This window comes from Aythya marila (genome assembly GCF_965140915.1).
Source record: "Aythya marila genome assembly, chromosome: 26".
Taxonomy (NCBI): Eukaryota; Metazoa; Chordata; class Aves; order Anseriformes; family Anatidae; genus Aythya; species Aythya marila.
Genome location: NC_139067.1, coordinates 2,876,935 through 2,895,707, shown reverse-complemented (window position 1 = coordinate 2,895,707; position 18,773 = coordinate 2,876,935). Strand labels below are relative to the sequence as shown.

The following is an 18,773-nucleotide window of genomic DNA, read 5'->3' as shown; positions in this document are numbered from 1 at the left end:
TTCTGACCGGAGAAATAATCGCATCGCAGGGCTGTGAACATCCCGGCGTTGGCCTCGGCTCGGAGCAGCGCTGAGCTCCCGGTGCTTTGCTTTATAACGCCCACCTTGCCCCTGGCTAACGCGACAAATTCACCGGGTGCGCCTTGGTGAATTTGGGGAGGGGGCTGCGGTGGGAAATGCCCTTGAGCAGGGATCGGGGGAGATCTGGATCACCCAAAAGTCTGGCGCTTCTGTGGGCAGAGCGATCCGGAGTGCCGGCTTTGCCCTCGATCGCGCCTGAATTAAGGATACGTTTTATGAAAGTCTTCGGGGAAGGTTTGAATTCGTAATTTTTGTTTCAGGAGAACTGTATCAAACTCGCTGGGAACCACCCGGCATTTAGCAGAACGGTGCCTTCTGAAATCTAAGCGTGTGCGGGTGCAAGGAGTTAGAAATACGAGATCGATTTCCGAATTAATCTCATCCCGTTAAAAAATAAAGCGGGTTAAAGAGGAGCTGCGGATAATGAGCGGAGGAAATCCTGGCGCTGTCCCTTTAACTACCGAACATCTGATTCCCTCATCTGGCAGATGGTCGCTGAGCACAGATTTGCATTCATTGTCTTGAAATCTGTTTTCGCGTTGCTGTTAGATGGATTTCAGAGGCAGATCTATACGCGGATCCCGCTACAAAAGGGCCGGGGGGGAAATAGCAGCGAGACAAAGTGGTTTTAGGAAAAAAAAAAAACAACTCAAACCACAGGTAGCGTCCTGCCTCACCGCCGGCTGGGCTGGGGGAGCTCCGCTTTCCTTTCCCGGGCCCTCTTTCCCTCGGCAGGACCTTACGGGAAGTTTTAAGGCTGGAGGAACGGGGGCTGCCCTGCCCGTGTCGCGACATGTCGCCCAGGGTGGCACCCCGCGGGCAGAGCCACCCCGGGCAGCCCCGTTGGTCGCTTCGATCCGTTTCAAACCCGGCACCCGCGCGGCTGCTTTCTTAATTAATTTATTGGATGGATTTATTAAGGGCTTTGCGGAGCAGCCCGGTTACCGCGGCTGGACCGCGTGGGGCTGCGAGGCTGCAAGCCGGGAGGCCGAGCTGAGGGGCCCGGGAGCCGCTCCCGGAATCGGTCCCGCTCCGGTTCTGCTCCGGTTCCGCTCCCGGTCCCGACCCCACTCCCGATCGCGCTCCCGGTCCCGCTCCCGGCCGGGCACCGGGGCCGGAGCAGAGCGGGGGAGCCGCGCCCTGAGCCCTCCAATCGGGGCGGGCCATGCAAATGAGATGCCCTTTTATGGGCACCAGACCCCGCCCCCTGCCCGCCGTGCCCCATTGATGGTGTCGGGGCCGGGAGGCTGCGGCTCCTCCCCGGCGCGGGCTGCCCGCCGCGAGGCTCCGGCTCCCTCCCCGCTCCCCTGCCTTCCCCGAGTCATCCCCAGCCCTTCTGCCCCCCCTTTTTTTTTTTTTGTCTATGTTTCCCCCCCCCCCGGATTGGGCAGCAATCAATCCTTCTCCCCCTGTCTTTCGAGAAACAGGTGATCCTCGTTACCCGCGAGCGGTTGCTGGCTGCAGTTTCCTCGCCCGCGTTTGAATGATGATGATCCCAGGCAAGAGTGAATCAGCGTAACTTTTGCTCGGCGAGAGGACAAACTTTTTTTCCCCCCTCATTGAAGGCATTAAAACACACGTAGCACCAAAAAGCAGAAGAAGTTGGTTTTAACGCTGAAGTTCTCCACTTCCCTGGGATTTGTGTGTGTCACTTGCAGAGGCTGCGTGGTTTTCTTCTCCTCCCGCATCCCCCCCCCCCAAGGAAACTGTTGCCAGTTGGAATAGACTTTTTAAATGTTTGGGATTCAAGATACTTTAGGAAGAGGACCAATTCTGAAAGATAAATCTCTAGGTTCTGAAATGGATTCCGTCAGGTCCTGGGTCAGAAACGTTGGGGTTGTGGATGCAAACGTAGCAGCACAAAGGTAACCGTCACCGCATTCCCCCTCTTCCTCCGTGCTTCTTTTTTATTTTTATTTTTAAGCGATCCTTTTCCTTACTCCCTCTTGTTATTTTCATTTGACATTAAATTTATTTTCTCCCTTTCTGACACCCCCCTTCCTCCTTCCCGGTCTTTTCTACTCACTGAAGGCTCGAGACAATACGGCTATAGCTGGGGACAGGCGCTCCAAACCCGGAGAGCATCAGGAGCCCTAAAATCCAGCGCGGGCTCGGATGACAGAGCTCTGATCACTTTCCTTTTTTTTTTTTTTTTTTTTTTCTATATTTTATTAATTTTTTAGCGCAGAGGGCTCTTGGTGGAAACCGCTTGCACCCAGCGCTGTAGGAGACCTCTTCCCACTTTCGGGGGCAGACAGCCGGGCAGGAGGGAACCGAGTTAAAACCAACTTTGGGGCCGCTTTTCTCCCCCGCCCGCCCCCCCCGGCGCATCTTGGGTTCCTCAATCCAGGCGGCTCCGGGGCTACCGGGGGCAGCGGCCAGATCCCACCCCGCGGCCCTACAGCTGCCGGGGCAGGAGCGGACCTGGCACCGCGGGGGGAGCCGCCAGGGTTTGGGGCTGGTCGCTGTAGGGTTTGGGGCCTTTTTTTTTTCTTTTTTTTTTCTTTTTTTTTTTCCTGGTTTGGATAGGTTGATGTTTTGGTGTCTTCCCCCCACACACACTTTTTTCCCTTCTCCTATCCTCTGCTAAATCTGCACAGGACCGCTGTCCCAGTCTCTTCCCTTTTTGGCTGAGGTGATAAAAACTCCTTTAAGTACCATATATCTACTTGTCCCCTCGCTCTCTGGATACATTTTTTCTCCCCAAAAAACACCAGTATAGCGCCGGGAAGGGGAAAGCTGAACGAGCCCGGGCAGCCAGCTGCTTTTTAGTGAATATAGGGACAAGGTGAGGGCACGCACCGGCGGGTGGGACATTGGAGGAATGGTAGGTACCTCGGAGCCCCCACCCACGGCCTGATCCAAGGTTTCCCAAGCACCATGGGAGGAGTTATCAGAGTTTTAGGAATGCCGATAGATGGTTTAATAAATCCGGGGGGGGGGTGGAGGGGGACCGGGGACGTTTATTCCCGAAAACCGAAAGTAAAAGGAAAGGGCTGCGGGGGAACCGCGGAGGTGCAGCCGCTCTGGGCTGGCTGGGGCAGCGCCGCTTTTAGTTCAGGGATCAATAAGAAACCCCAAATCCGAGCTCTTCGCTGCAGGGCGAGGGGCAGCCCCCAGGTGCGGTTGTGGCAGATGCGGGGAGTTCCCCCCGTGCCTCTCTGGCGAGGGGAGAGCCCAGGGAAAGCTCCGAAAGCCTTGAATACTTGTGCCCGTGCAGCAGAGCTGTCGTGGGGACACCAAAGCAGCTCAGCCTCCCAGCTTGTCCTGCAGGTAGACTCAATTTGTGTGCTCCGTGCTACGGAGGTGCCCTCGGGCACCTATTTTCTCTGCAGGAGATAAATCAGCGTTAGGAGAGGGAGGCTCGGCTCGTTTCCCTACCAAACAGGGCTGCGGGTCGGGACACGGCGGGCACAAAAACATCCCCCCCCCCCACAGCCGGGAGATGCTTGGGAACCGTGGCCGGGGCTGAGCGGAGCCGGGGGCTCCCGAGCTCAGCTTCTCGCCGGGTAAATCCCAAACCGCACGCCCAGGAGCCGGGGCAAACAGCCAGCCGCTAAAAGCCGCTAAAACCAACTTTGCTGCTGGGGGAAAGTGGGTGCCGTGCCCGAAAGCGGCTGCTTTGTACCGCAAACGGTGTCGGTGCCGCTGACAGCCCGTAGGAAACGCGCTCAGCTCGGTTGCCTGCTCGGAGCAAAGCCTGGCAGGCACCCGGAGCGCTCCGTGCCCGCAAATGTGCCGGCCGAGGAGGAAGGGAAGCAGCTCCCCTCCTTCAGCACCAACTTTTGGGGTTTAACGCTCCGAGCCCGGTGTTTTGTTTTCTTTTTTTTTGCCCTCGGAGTGCAGCCACCCCGCCCGGGGCCGCGCAGGAACGAGCGGCTGCAAATTTGGGCACCGCCGGCGGTGGCAGGGGACAGGGGGGACCTGGAGCGGCACCTGCACCCTGCCGACCTCCCCGGGCTTCTCCCCGAATCCCTTCTGCCGTGCCCGCTCGTCGTTTTGCTCGTAGAGCTGCTGCACGGGTTTGTAATGTCTTTGTCTCTCCCCCCACACCCTATCCCGTGTGTTTCCTCCACAGCGGAGTAGCTTTGTCCAGAGCTCACTTTGAAAAGCAGCCACCCTCCAACTTGCGGAAATCCAATTTCTTCCACTTTGTCCTGGCTCTCTACGACAGACAAGGGCAGCCTGTGGAAATAGAGAGGACAGCTTTTGTGGACTTTGTAGAAAACGACAAAGTAAGGCTTGTTGTCTTTCTTTTCCCTCTTTTCCCCTCCAGATTTCATCTCTTCTCCCTCACGGAGCTGCTCACCTTTAATACCTGTTGTACTGGTCCGTAGCAAAATAAACCCAGCTCTTGGTCCAGGGTTCAGGTGCTTGGGAAAAGCTGCTGCCCTCTGTGTGCTGCTCTAGCTGAAAAGGCTTGTAAGGTTGTGTCAGGAATACAAAGGGAATTTCAGAAATCCACTGAAAATAGAATAAAAAAAATCACGGGGGACAAAGAGTGATTGATTTTATTTTTTATTTTAAAAATCAATCAGATCTGCCAAGTTTTATTAGTTCCCTAAGAGGAGTGGAATCTGACCTGTAATGTGTCACAGTATCTGGCGGGCTGTGTATTTCTCAAGGCTCCAAAGTCAGTGGCAGGACCTGAAAACCATTTCTTTTTGTATTTTAAATCCGTGTGTTAAGCGCCTCATGTTGTTTCATACTATTGTTTTTACAGTTATTTTCTTAGTCATAGAAAAAGACTTTTTAATAGTAAAAGATGCTCATAAATAACACTTTTAGAAAATTACATTTTAAAAAATCCTGCAAGAAAACACTCTGTAATGGATGTAAATATCAATAGTGACTCCAGATAACACTGTTGCAAAGTAATGAACACATTAAAGACAAGAAGCACTAGGCATTTCTACTCTCAATCTGTTTTATATTAGCTGACTTGCAATGTGCACGTTCATCTTGTTGCCTTGAAAAACTTGAGAGCATAATAGCAAATAAGAGAGGAAAAGAAGTTCTTGAACTCCTACAGGAAAAGATGTCAGCAGTATTTTGTAGTTTGTCCTGGGTCATTCGGAAGGTTAATATATCCCAATCAGTGAATTCACCTCGCAGAATTTTAATGAACTTCATTGTCACTTCCATCATGATTATCAGTTTTTGCATTTTAAATGTGCCAAATAAGTTCTGGAAGATTTTTTTTATTTTTATTTTTTTAAAATTCTCTTTCCAGGAGCAAGGCAATGAAAAGACAAACAACGGCACACATTACAAACTCCAACTCCTTTATAGCAACGGTGAGTCCCCTTCCCAGTCATCTTCTGTGGGCACTGAACTGAGGCAAGGTTTGTAGGCGCTGTCACGATGATTTCTAAAATGCACTGCAGTTTAGGTGCCTCCTTATCACAGGGATGGGCTCTGAAGATTACTTCGTGGTGATGGGTTTGGGAAGCACACTAGAGGAAACAAAAGTAGCTGGTGTTGCTGAGGATTTTTAATAAGGCACTAGATGAAACTAAATGTGTATGTTCTGTAAGGAAAGGTGCATGTAACAGTATTAATGACTGCGTTTCTGTCTCGCTCTAGGTGTCAGGACTGAACAGGATCTGTATGTTAGACTCATTGATTCAGTCACTAAGCAGGTGAGCACAGCTAATATATGCCGGGCTACCCTGCTCCACCTCATCCTCACTCTTTTCTTCTCTTTGCCCCTCATGATTTTTCATCTCTGGTTCATTTTTGTCTCTTTTCCATATGTATTAAAGTCCTTATTTTTGCCTTATTTTAGAGAATAATTAAATTATTCTCTGAATTTGTGCCCCCTGGATTGTAGGATTTTGTCCACATTTTATCAGCACTACTGTATAAGCTGCCTTCCTGTTCCAAAAGGCTTTGAGGAAGGCTTTAATTTGCAGATCATGACAAACAAAGGTAAAAAGCCTTCACCTGAAATTTGGATATTATCACCAGCAAGTAAAACCCTGATGTTATTGACGTACCCCTTTTCTTCATTTTTAGCCCATAACTTATGAAGGACAGAACAAGAATCCTGAAATGTGCAGAGTTTTGCTCACTCATGAAGTCATGTGCAGGTAAGGTGACTTTATTAATGACATACGATTTGCTAGGCTTGCTTGCATGGATGTTGGAAGGGCTTTTCCGATGAAGTTGTAGGCAGGACGAGTTTGATTTTTGAGTCAGAGACACTGCGTGACAACAGACTTTTTTTTTTCTATATGCGGATAAGATTTGATTTGGATTCGATACAGATTCCTTTTTTTGTTTGTTTGTTTTTTGTGCAACAGATTTAGCAGGCTCAGGCCCGCAGCCTGAACTGCATTCTTTTTCTTCTGTAAGCTAGGCCTTTGGATGTGCCGTCTAAATCGATACTTTGCATGCACAGGAATCTTGTAAGAAATAAATGCACCTTTCATGAACAGTTTGATTTAGACATTTTACCTGAAAACTAGAAGGTATTCTCCTTAAAATCTTCTCCAGTGAAATATTCTACTTTTCTTAATTAAATTAACATAATTAATTTTGCTTAGTTCCTCCCCTTCCAAAAAATACAAGCAAGGAAGAAAACTCTCAAACCAAAGCCCAAATCCTTCCTTTCTATACTTTGTAAGCAATATTTGTAGGACTTCAATCTTTTAATTAAAAAAGACACTATTTTTAATATGTAAAGTTATAAATTAGAGGGTAAAATGAGTTGAGGATGTTTTTAATAACATTTGTATAAATCTGAAGTTACATGTACCTTATGTATGTACATCGTGCTTCCATGGTAACTTATTACTTTTCCTGTTCTCGTGTAATTAAATTTTTTTTTCAATACATATAACAATGCAAACAGTCAATGTTCTTATATTAAAATGCGCTAAATTGTGCGTAGAATGTTCTTTCATAAGATGAAAGGCAAAACCAATCTTGACCTTTATTAAACACATTTTGTGATTTATTGTATTAGTGGGGGGGGGTGGTTAAGTAGTTGGACTGAATGTTGCTTCTTTTAATGCTGCTATTTGCTACTATTTTTTTTTTCCTTCTAAGTCATCTTCCAAGTTACTATAGTAGTTAGAGCAGCTTATTTGGGCAGGCTCGTCAAGGGGAAGTCTCAGTTTCAGCACTTAAAAGGAACAGAGTAATTGATGTAATTGTTAAATGTAGTAAGAATCAAGTAAACGCATAGTGTTTCTGTTGTGCTTTGCTCTCCTTAATTAAGACGCGGAGCATTGTTACTTCTGAGCAATTATCACATATGTATGCGCAACCACAGCTCGTGTTGTGGATGGGCTGCACGCGACGCGCGCTTTACGAGGACCTATAGATGCAGTAGCAAAGATCAAAGGGTTGCGTGTCACTTCTTGGCACACCTGGAAGTTACGTACAGATTTAAATATATGTGCTTTTCCTGGTAGTGAAAGCCTCTTCTATAATTAGCTGAACGTGAAGCAGAAAAATCTTTGAATTGCTACGCGATTGGGTTCTTGTTTGTGAGAATAAAATAAGTCAGGGGACTTTGTCTCCGCTTTTCTATAAAGAGAGAGGTTCTATTCTAGAAGTTAAAATAGCGCAGCAAGCGTAGTGTTTTAAAATAAAATTGGCTTGTTTTTCTTCCCTGCTTCTTGCCTCTGCCTTCAAAGTATCAAACACACTGTTCATCTCTTACATACCTGGCCTCCACTGGTGCCTATAAGCATATTCCGTGCTTGATTTAAGGCGGCGTTCTACAAATGTAAACCATTATTCAGATTGTGCTGAACTTTCCTGCTTGATAGATTAGCCAAGGAAGAATTACAGCTCAGGGGTGTCCTTTCCATGTAAAACACAGATTAGTGAACCAAATCAAAAGCGCTCTGCAGCCTAATCAAGACATTTGATTTTAAATGTCTTGTTTTCCTAAAGTACCTCTGAACAGGATGCTGTGTATCCTGAAGAGGCATTATACCTATCACTTTGAATAATGCCCAGGGAACGGATCCAATTCTAGTTAAACCTGACATTTTATTTTATTTCTTTTAAGTACAATAATCAAATGTTCCTCATTGTATGCTGCTTAAGTGGCAGCATCAATTTTTAAAGCCCCTAGTTTAGTTTGCATTAGTAACAGTATATAAAAATTTAATGCACTGTACCCACTCTGCTGTCCAAATTGATGCCTCCCGTTTTTAAAAAGCAGGGTCTGGCTGTCTTTCTGCTCCCCTTCTTCCAATCTTTGCTAGTTGAAGGTAGGCTCTTTTTTTTTTTTCTTTTTTGTATTTTTTTTTCTGTATATAGTCACACGCAGATATTCTTGCTGTATAGAGAGACAAGCGCATCCAAAACTCCGCATCTTCCACTCAGACAGTGACAGATGCATGCTTAGCAGGAAAGTTGTCTAAATATTGATACGGCTACAACAATCTGTCATACCAATTGAAAGTTAAACTCTCGACTCTCCGTAATTAGTGCTTTCCATGAGAGGTTTTATTTATTTATTTGCAGATCTGAAATTTTTCATTTGGGTTATTACAGCCTAATGGGAACAGTTCCTATTAGGTGGATCTCTCTCAAACACGCAGCCTTCCCTGCAGTGGTTGGAAATCAAGGTAAACAGTCTCCTCTCCTGGAATAACTTTTTTTTTTTCCTCCCCTTCTTCTTTTTCTTCCAATTATCAACTAAGAGGAAACTAGTTGTTATGCTGCTGCCAGCAACCCTCCATGCCCTCAATGCTCAGAGGGTTAAAAGGTATTATAATTTGAACAGAAGTAGTCTCAGGGCCTACAGCTGGCTAATAACAGAGTTGTATTGAGTGCAAGCAAGCCCCACAGCTGTGACTTTCGCCACAAGGCTCAGACTAGACAGGAGCTCTAATCAGCTGGGCCAGGCGGCCACTGGGGCCTGTGTCTTTATCGGCCAGATGGTGTGAATTTAGACACTTTTGTTATGCAATTGCAGGGAGGAGTTGGGGAGAAGAAAACAAAACAAAGGCCACCATGCTGTGAGCTTATTTGAGTTTGAAATTAGAGACAGATTTTTTTTTTTTTTTTTTGGGGGGGGGGCGTGAAGGGAGGGAAGTTGAGGGCTGAATTTTAAAACCATTTTAGGCAAGTGTGAGGGGGGAAAGGGGGCAAGTTTGCTTTGCCACGAGCCTTCTGGGGTGTTCGGTTTGTAGGTCTGGTGCCTGTGATAGCTTTTTGGGTTTGGTGCTTGGTTTTAGTTTTGCTTTCAAGGCTGTTCATAATGTAAACCATCATTTTTCCCGTGTAGATCTAGTTAGAGAGGAAAGTGGTCCAAGTCAGTCTAGTAAGAGTATGTGTAGACAATAAGTCCTTGGCCTTGATATTCCTGTTTTAAGCAAAGGAGCACCTCTGAAGGTGTGCTCCTAATACAGCATAGAAACAGAAGCTTAAGTATGAGTGAAGTTGTGCCAGTAATTTGCTCTAAGATAATGTTGTAGGCTTGGTCCTGGACCCCATCAGGGTTTGGGATTTTTGCCTTTGATTTATATTGGAACAAGTCAGTTGTGTTAGACAGCACTTGTAAAGCAAACCCAGCGGAAATGTGGACTTGGATACTGGGATGAAACACTTGGAAATAGGGATTTAAAGATTTGAGAGGTACTTTTGCTAAAACTCTGGGCTTGAAACTGCCTCAGTCTTTAGAAAGCACTGATTTTCCTGTGAACTTGTCATTTACTGGAAACAAGTGACTGTTTTGCCTAATCAAGAGATTTCATGTATTTTGGGGCTTGAAAAGGAAGTACTGGCCAAGGGTAACAATCTAGGTCTCTAACAAAAGTGCGTTCCCCAAGTGTGCTGAGTGGTAAGAATGTAGGTGTTTGCAAAATACTTGGAAAAATTAGATTTAGCAGCAAAGTTTACTAAACGTAAAGTTCTTAACTGTGCTAATTATGCAAACTATAAAATAAAGTGGCACATTTATTTCAGAGCCCAGCCTCATTGCACTCCCATTTCACATAACTCATTCTAAGCACTTACTGTGCCAAGACATGGCCACCTTGAGGAAGCCTGTATGAGCTGAGGAGATGTGCTGGAGATGCTGCTACTTTATTCTGCTCGGACTTTGGTATAGTGCTATCAGAAATATATTATTTTTTTTTTATGACCACATGCGTAAGTTACATGACTAAGGGATATTTCGTTTAGTATTACCACAAAGAGAGGAAAGAAAAAGGCAAAAAAAAAAAAAAAAAAAAAAAAAAAAGAAACTTTTAAAAATGGAGTTGCTTTTGTTGTTTTATTACAGCGGCACCGAAACCACAAGGCATTTGTTCCCAGAGTTATTTCCAAGGCATTGTAATATTGGACATGTCAAAAGTATATGCCGAATTTATATTCTTCCTAGCAATGGCTTTCTGTTTTGTTTTCTGTTTTTCTTCCTTAGGATATATCTTGGCTTTTATTACAAAAAATATGCACTTCTGTATAAACAATCATTAGGCAGTGAAACGCATAAAAGGTGCACTTAAAACAAAGTTGGTAGTAGGAGGATTCGGGATATTCTTAGCTAGTGTGAATTACCATAGCTTCACTGAAGTCGATGGAGCTATGACAATTTACAGCAGCTAGAGGGTCTGCCCCAGGGATTTTTAAATATTTAGTGTATCCTTTTATTTTAAAAGGACTAGCATCGATGAATAAGTGCAGGTTTGAGGCAAAAGGAATGTAGAAATGTTGAAACAGTTAGAGCTGCTATTCAAATAGATCTGGTAGTTGTATCTCATCTCGCTGGGCAATTTCAGCTTTTAAATGGGAAGTTCCTGGCACACTGTAACTCATGGAGAATATGCATGGATTTGAAATCTTTTCTTACCCAAAGAGTTTTTTTATTTTTTTTTTTCTCTCTCTCTCTTTTTTTTTTTTTTTTTTTTTTTTTTTTTTCCTAAATGCCTATTTTAAGTATTTATTGTTGAATATTCAGAAAGAAAAAAATAGCTGCTCTTTCATATTTTATACTGCTTTCAGTGAATTCAGGCATCTTTTCTTAACTCCTCTGCTTGAAATTGCTCTAAGGTGGCAAACAGTGGGATTCAGACTTGCCTGGGAATTTTGTAAAAGTATTCAGCATCTATTATGTCACTGGACAAAAAAATAAAATAAAATATTTTCTTGATTCCATAGGTGTAAATTCAAACAACCTCAGCAGAATGTGAACAATGTAATTTAGAAAGGCATTAATGCAGCCTAAATTTGGTCTGGTGCCTTTTGAGGCATACAGGAGTTCTGGTACAGTCTACGTAAAGTTTCACAGCGATGCTCTTAACTTCTGGCTGCCTACATCCTTCCCCTCCCCGTGTTAGTTTAGTCAGAACAAACTATTTGATCAGTAAGACAGCTGAAAACTTCTAATAGACTTCTGTGCTGCTCTCAGCCGAATTTTTAAAAGGAAGTAATTCCGAGCACGGACTATTTTTAATATCTATTGAACTTGTGATACTTGTAGTAAGTGCAGGGAGCACCACTCATGTCAATGAGTACATCAGTGGAAATCAAATAATGAGCTGGATTTCATTTTATTTTTTAATTAATTAATATATTTTTTAAATAGGTAAGGTAAATGCAGCGATTCTGTTCTTAAGTACAGTTGAATTCACTGTGAGTGAAGAAGCCCAAATAGTTTGTGCAGGTTATATTCCTCTCTCTGTGTGTATATACATATATATGTAAAAAATATATATATTGGATCTTTGTATATCAGCATATTTGTGCACACATGTCCATATGTACACACGGCTATCTTTGTATTAGCATGAAGACACAGACACGGCCACAATATCATCCTGCAGTTTGTACCTTACTGCAATCTCCAAAGGGCGGCGGCATTATCTTGCATTTTCTTGCCAAGCCAGATACATGTATTTATTTTATGTTGAAAGCTTATCGGAGAGAGTTATAATTTTATGCAGGAATGCAGGTAGCCACTCAGTATAAAATGTGCATAAATACAAGATTAATCTCAAGGGCTTATCGTCACTGAAACAATTGCAAAGGGATTTGCAGACAAAATGCCAACCTGAGAAATCTCTTCAGCTTCTTAATATGCTCTAACTTTATGTTGTTTCTTTTTTTTCTCTTTTTTTTTTTTTTTTCACATTGGTGCTACTGTACTGCTGAAGTTTATTTATTTATTTATTTATTTATTTATTTAGGGGGTTACTAAGAATTCAATAAATGACAAATCAGTTATTAAAGTATAACAAAGCAGTAAGTTGCTTATAGTCAGTTTTAACACCTTTTGGTGGACTATAACCATACATAGCACATGATACTCATGTCTGTAATGTTGTTTTGACATCTGTTAATCATTTATAAGTCTTTTATATGTAGTGCCTTAGTCTAAGTGTGACTATACTGCTGTTCACTTTGGCTGTGAACTTCAAAACAGACTAAGGGGAGCCAACTGCCAAGCTCTGGCTGAAATCAGCCAGGATTTGGGCACCCACTTCTCTTAGTCCTTCTCCTTTCCAGAAATCCTAGCCAGAATTCTCTCAGTCACTCTTCTGGGCATATATTGAGCCCTAAAGCTTCACAGAGAAGACTTTCAGCTGGTTGTTTTGCTATCAGCTGTCACAGTAATTCTTCCATCTTGCTTTTCTTCCTCTCTCTAGTCGGTGCTGTGAGAAGAAAAGTTGTGGCAACAGAAATGAGACTCCGTCTGACCCCGTGATCATTGACAGGTAGGAGATGAATCTTCCTTTTTTTCCACAAAGCAACCACCAAACTGTGGTGTGTTATGGGAGGCAGCTGAAGGTCTTGGTGGTTCTGTCGGCATCTGCTGTTTGGAGGTGTCTGTGCTTTCTTAGCAAAATGCCAGCCTAAAAGCCAGTTACCTTTACCCCATCTGGGCTTGCCTTGACAAAGTGTTTGTTTTAGTTTTTATTTTTTTTCAATTATGTTCTGTGTGTGTTATTTTCATTGTGACCAAATGTATGTTTCTGGAATGTTTTCTGCTCACCAGGCATGTGGTCCAAACAGATCATGGGGAGGATAAAGCTTTGAGCAACCTGGCAGCTCCAATAGCATTTTTTAACAAAATAGCAATATTCCCCAAGAAGTGCAGAGAGGAAGGAAGGGGTAAAGGCAGACGTGCAATGTATTAGCGAGGATTAAAGCTGATGGTCTGGGGATTGTGAGCAATTTTATGCAAGACAACAGTTTCATGTACTACTTAGTTCCAGATCCAGCCCTAGGTTCTGCTTGCCAGTTTCTAGGTAAAAACCATAAAAGAAGGAGAACAGCATTTTGTTACATGAATTGGTACATTCAAAATTGTCAGTATTTGTGGAGGCTTAGGAAGCTACCCTGTGGAATTCACTGACTCCAACTCTTGTTTGAGATCTGGAACTTAGCAAGATTCAGAAAGGAAAAATAAGAATAGACAGAGCTCTTTCAAAAAGTCCATAACCAACATCTCCAGGAAGGGAATAGTAAACAAGGAAAAGTCAGGAAGAAGTCTTTTTTTCCCCAGACAAATTTTTCTATGTATTAATTGTTTTAAAGAGCAAATATATATTATTATACCTGAAGCAGCTGGTATAAGGGGCCAGTGGAAAGCTGATGCTGAGGTGAATTGATTGCAGATTCGGTTTTATGTCTGTATGTGTTTGGCATCTTCTATCTACATTCTAATAAGTGTTATTTGTCATAATATTTCTTGTGAATTTGTCTTGGCATTCGGAATGGTCAAGCTGGTTTGAATAAAGAGCTACAATTATATCCTTCATTTTTTCATCAGGGATTTAATCAAAATTGTTCGTGCTGTGATGAAGTTCTTCCTCCCACTCCCTTACCCCCCTGTTTTCCCTTTTATTTTTGTACTTACAGTTGTGGTTGGGGACAAAGTCGGCAATTCCAGCAAACTGGGCTGTTTGCATGACTGCGTGGTGGTGGGTGGTTTCCTGACTAGAAGCAGAGGTCCTAGATAATGCCATCTTGACCTTTTCTATGAAATTTCTAATTCAGTTTTGGCTGTGTTAACGTTTGGTATGAATCTGCATTTGGGAACCTTCCAATTTAAAGTCTGAATTCAATGAAGCTTGTCTTGCTGCTGGAGAAGCAGCATGGCATGAGGCAATGGGCTGGTCTGTGAGTTAAGACTGTTCCTCACGAAGGGGTCCTCTCACTACCTGAATTTGTCATCTCGAGCAAGCTGTCCATTCCCATGCAAAAAAATCTGATGCTTTCTGCAGGGCTTTGAGATCTGTTGATGTAAAGTGCAACAGAAATGAAACAAGGAAAGAAAGAGCAGGATGGGTGGCTTTTTGTTGCAGTTGTTTTTTGTGCTTTGTTGTTGTTTTTTAAACAACTGAGTGCACAATATGCATGACACATCACCTTGGTGCTCAGTGAGTCCTAAGCTTTCCGAATTTGCTCTAAGCCTAAAACTCAGATTTGTAAGTCCCCTGCTAACAGCTGTAGGCATCCTGCCACTCGCACGGAAGTGTCTTCTGGGGTCAGCTTGCTGGATTTTTCTGCTGTCAGTTCTTCTGCCTCTCTTTGTTTGTGTCTTTTGAAATTGCAGGTGAACTCTAGACCCCGATAGGGGTAATAAGGTAGGTGAGGGAACTGAGGAGTGCTGCCTGATAAAGCTGTTTTAACTTGTTTAAGAGGCAGTGTCACCAAAGTGGATTTAGGCCACCAAGGACAGAAATCACTGCAAATCTGCACTGCTGGCTGGTGGTGGCATGGTCTAGGGAAGAGAGACCTTGAAGCTAAATCTGCCTTGTTCTGCCTCTGGTCTGTAGTGATGCCTCAAGCAAATGACTTCCTTTTCTCTATTTCCTGCTATTCCAACATTTTACCTGGTTATGCATATTTTGGGGAGTTAATCGTGTGCACTATGTCTTGATCAACAATATGAACTGCAAACATAATAAAGTCGTGCTGCACACGGCTGTGCAGAGGAATTTATTGTCTACTCTGTCATCCTCAGACATTTCCACAGCAGTAAGTACAACTGCTTGGGTGCTTGTCTAAACAGTCCCCTCTCCCGAGGTGTAGTCAACACGACTGACTTCTCTGTCTTTCACATGAGCAGAAAACTCTGTTGAGGTGTCAAGAGAGCTCTGTACATGCTTGGGAATCCGGGTAGCAGTGTTCTTATTTGTTTAGGGGGACTATATATAGCTTCTTAGGAAGAAAACATTTATGCTTAAGAACTCAAGAGCAGGTGGAATGAATGCCACTTCTAAAACGCAGCTTGCAACCCTCTGCTATTGTGCAGGCCAACAAATATGGTAAGATTTATGCATGTTTTGCAACTTCTAGATTTAAATGCTTTGTTTTCAGTTCAGTGCTGGCTTCGTACTGGCATTTTTCTCAGTTTAAAATGAACTACAAATTTTCTTTAAACTAGAGTAATTGGAACAAAGGTTTTTTATTTTTTAAAATAATTAAATATAAAATTTGTCATATAGCAATACAGCTGTTAGATTATCATGCTCTGGCAGGAGAGAGGGAAGTAAAACAAAAGGAAAAGGGATTGGGAAAATGCTTTTGTGTTATGCAGAGCCATGGCTAAACAGCGTGTGTGAAGTGAAATGGGACAAGAGGAGAAGGAAAATGGAGGCCAGATATGAACTTGGCTGTCTGCAGGTGCTAGGTTCTCCCTTTGAGCCTAGGTTAATTAATATGCATTGCTCCTGCTGCAAATGTGTGTGAGGAAATTGTGACTGGCATGCAGGAGGTGCCATCTGCATTGTAATTCTGGCGGTGCGAGGGACCTTCGTGGTTAAAACGTGGCTTGATTGTACAACACAGAAAAGACCCAAATCTTCAGAACTGCGTTAGGTGACTCCTAAGGTGTGCGAGCAGAGGTGGAGCCCAGTTTTAGGATGAGCTACGTACAGCTTAGGTAAGTTCTGAGTTTGATTTGCAGCTCCTGCGGAGGCAGTGGCCTACTCAAATACAACGAATTCAGGAGGACACCGGATTATTGATCAGTGCCAACCTCTGAGCTGCTCGACTGTGAAAGTCGTGTGGCAAGCAGGTTCCCTCAACAGCAAAGGAGCTACAAGGTGGAGAGGAGTTTTGAGTCCAAGGTAAAGCAAGTTCTGCGTGGTAATCCAAGGTGTGCCCCTACTGTGAGCAGGCACAAGTGAAATTACCTACCTGGCTACCTGTGAGGGTGGTGAAGGAACAAGCAGAGCTGCTGTTACTGGGTAGAGGTACTCACTGATGCCTGTTACTGCAACTTTGTGATTTCGTTTTTTGCCTAGACTAGCTGCAATAAGTGCTGTGCCTGTCTGTAGTGTGATTGTGGGGTCTGTAGCCCTCACTAAGCTGGTAAGACGATTTCTGTTGTACTGCAGTAAATACCCATGAACTTTAGCAAAGTTCAGGGACTATACCATAACATAGCTCTATCAGCAGTACATCATTTTCCCCTTTGTTTCTCTTCCCTTTTCCTCACTTTGTACGCTGTCACAGACTAATGCTCAGACTGTTGTGCTGGCTTACCCATTTATTCATTTCTGTTTGCCAAAGCACGGAAACTTGCGTCCCTCTTTAAAAAGGAAGAAATAGTTTGGTTGAAAAAAATGTCAGCCATGTTGTTGGTGGTGGTGTTTTTTTTTTTTTTTTTTTTTTTTTTTCCTACTCCTTGAATGAATTCCAAGAGTTTTTATACTGAATAAAACATTTCTGCTTTGACCTTTGCTCTGGGGACTAGATTTAGATACTAAGAAGCTCGTAGTTATTTTTTTCTTCACTCTTGGAAACCAGTGCTCCTCTGTGTGAAATGCAGCTTCTTCACTGAAATTCACCACGCACCCTCTCCCCTCGGCAAGTATTTGTAGGGTACATAGAGTATTCGTGATCCTGCAGCCTTCTGATCCAGCATTACAGGGAAACTGGGATCGGAACCTGCCTTCAGGGCACTACCTCTGTGCTGGTAGAGCTCAAACCCTCCGGTGGTGCTGCCTGTTAACATCTGCAGCAGCAGCAGGCACGACCCCCGTGGAGTGTAGGACTGGAAGGACACCTGAAGGTACCCAGGAGATTCATGACCGATGTCTTGTCCAGAGCTGTTTGCAAAATCCAGGCTTTGAGTTTTTTTAGTCATCACAAGCCATGGTAACTTCTCAAGATGTGAGGGCAAGCTTTGATTTACTTAGAAGATCAAAATTCACCAGATCTGAAGTGGTTCTAGTGCGTTCCCATGGGGGATCCTGACCCTGGTGGATTCCCAGGGATCTTAGCTTCTATTCCTACTGTCCCCCTGCTTAGTTTTTGAAATTAGTACCCGTGGTAGTCATAGTTTTGACAGTTTTGAAAAATGTGTTAACAATTTTGAAAAATGTGTAAAAACTTTTTTTTTTCTTGTGGCTGAAGTGATTCTTCTCAACATTCCTTGTTGCTCACGGAAATTGCTTTGGGATATAAATTGCCCACCCATCAAGTGTGAATGATTTTTTTTTTGTGTGTTTTTTCTTTAAGATTTAAGTTCTATAGAGCATGCTGTTTTGTGCACTTTTAACTCGGTGCTTTTTCTAGTTTTCTGAAGCTGCAATTGAATTGAAGCCTCCAGGATACTGAAGAGGACTGGGTGGCTTTTTTTGGTTGAACAGTTTATTTGCTTACTATTACTTTTTCTTATTCCTAATAAGAGATAAATTGTCAAGAGAACTTCCTACTTAATTAAAAAAAAAAAATCTTAATTCACTTAAAACGATGGAATGTAACTGGGATGGGACAGCCTCTTCTGGGTCTATAGGTGAAATCACTTGGAATAACACCATAAAATGTGAGTGTGAGCTGTGTGCCACGTGTAGCTGCTGTCTTCATGGTTTTACCGTGTGGAGGCTCTGGAGTTTTCCACCACCTTCAAGCTGGCGGAGTGAGGTTGTTTAGCTCAGTTATGCTTTTAAAATCGAGCTTCTAGCTTCGGTTCCTGCTGTTGTTAACCCAAACTCCTCTGAACTGCCCTGTAGAGAACCCGATGAGGTTTGTTCCCACCTTTTATTTATTTATGGCAAGGGTTGGTGTTGGGATGGGATGGGAGCACAGTGCCGTGGGCTGAGCCTGCTGCAGCCAGGGGGTGGGGGAATGGGGCCAGGCCTGCAGCTGGCTCAGCAGCCTGGGCCTGCCCCAGCGGGGCTCTTGGCACGGGGATTTCAGGAGATGGTGAACGACAGGGTTGGTCCGCTGACACACGCTGTAAATATTTAGCCTTTGCAAATTATTTTTAAAGAATCCCCTAAACCATAAGCACAGCTGGCATGCTTGTTAGCATCCCTATAAAGAAGCCAAGCCCGTCAGCGCAGAGACGGGGCGGCACGGGTGGAGATTCCCCTCCCTGCTGACACTCGTGCTCTACCTGCTGCACGGATAAACACAGCGCTGAGCTCTCCCAGGCTGTCTGTCTGGCACGTTTCACAAGCACTAAAACTCTCTTTCGGGAAGACAGCCCTTGCCAGGCATGTAAACAGCCTGACCATGCCACCGCGGTGTCCGTGCTGTGCGTTAAAGCGCTCTGTGTGAGACGTCCACATTAATAGCACCGGGCTCTACGTCTTCTTGTGCTGCGTCGCTCCCCCAGTAGGTTAGCTTTCATTTCCACTCCCCTCTTTTTGAAAGGCCTGGCTTGAAATAAGTACAGACTTCTGGTGGTTCTCTCTTTTTTTTTTTCCCCTTCGTGTCAGTATTCTGAAAACGACTTTGTCCTTTTCCTCTCCCCTTCAGGCTGA

General features: G+C 44.1%; 1 protein-coding gene across 3 annotated transcripts in view; it reads left to right on the top strand.

The window, feature by feature from the left end:
* The first annotated feature begins 212 nt into the window (after positions 1-212).
* The window catches only part of EBF2 (EBF transcription factor 2), a 132,908-nt gene continuing 114,347 nt past the window's right edge, over positions 213-18,773 (top strand). For all 3 annotated transcript variants that reach the window (XM_082779640.1, XM_082779639.1, XM_082779638.1), the window contains exons 1-7: positions 213-315; positions 1,509-1,946; positions 4,160-4,316; positions 5,315-5,378; positions 5,668-5,723; positions 6,100-6,173; positions 12,696-12,764. In XM_082779640.1, the coding sequence (XP_082635766.1) occupies positions 1,816-1,946; positions 4,160-4,316; positions 5,315-5,378; positions 5,668-5,723; positions 6,100-6,173; positions 12,696-12,764 (551 nt within the window). In that variant the 5' untranslated portion in view covers positions 213-315; positions 1,509-1,815. The remainder of the gene's footprint in view (positions 316-1,508; positions 1,947-4,159; positions 4,317-5,314; positions 5,379-5,667; positions 5,724-6,099; positions 6,174-12,695; positions 12,765-18,773) is intronic.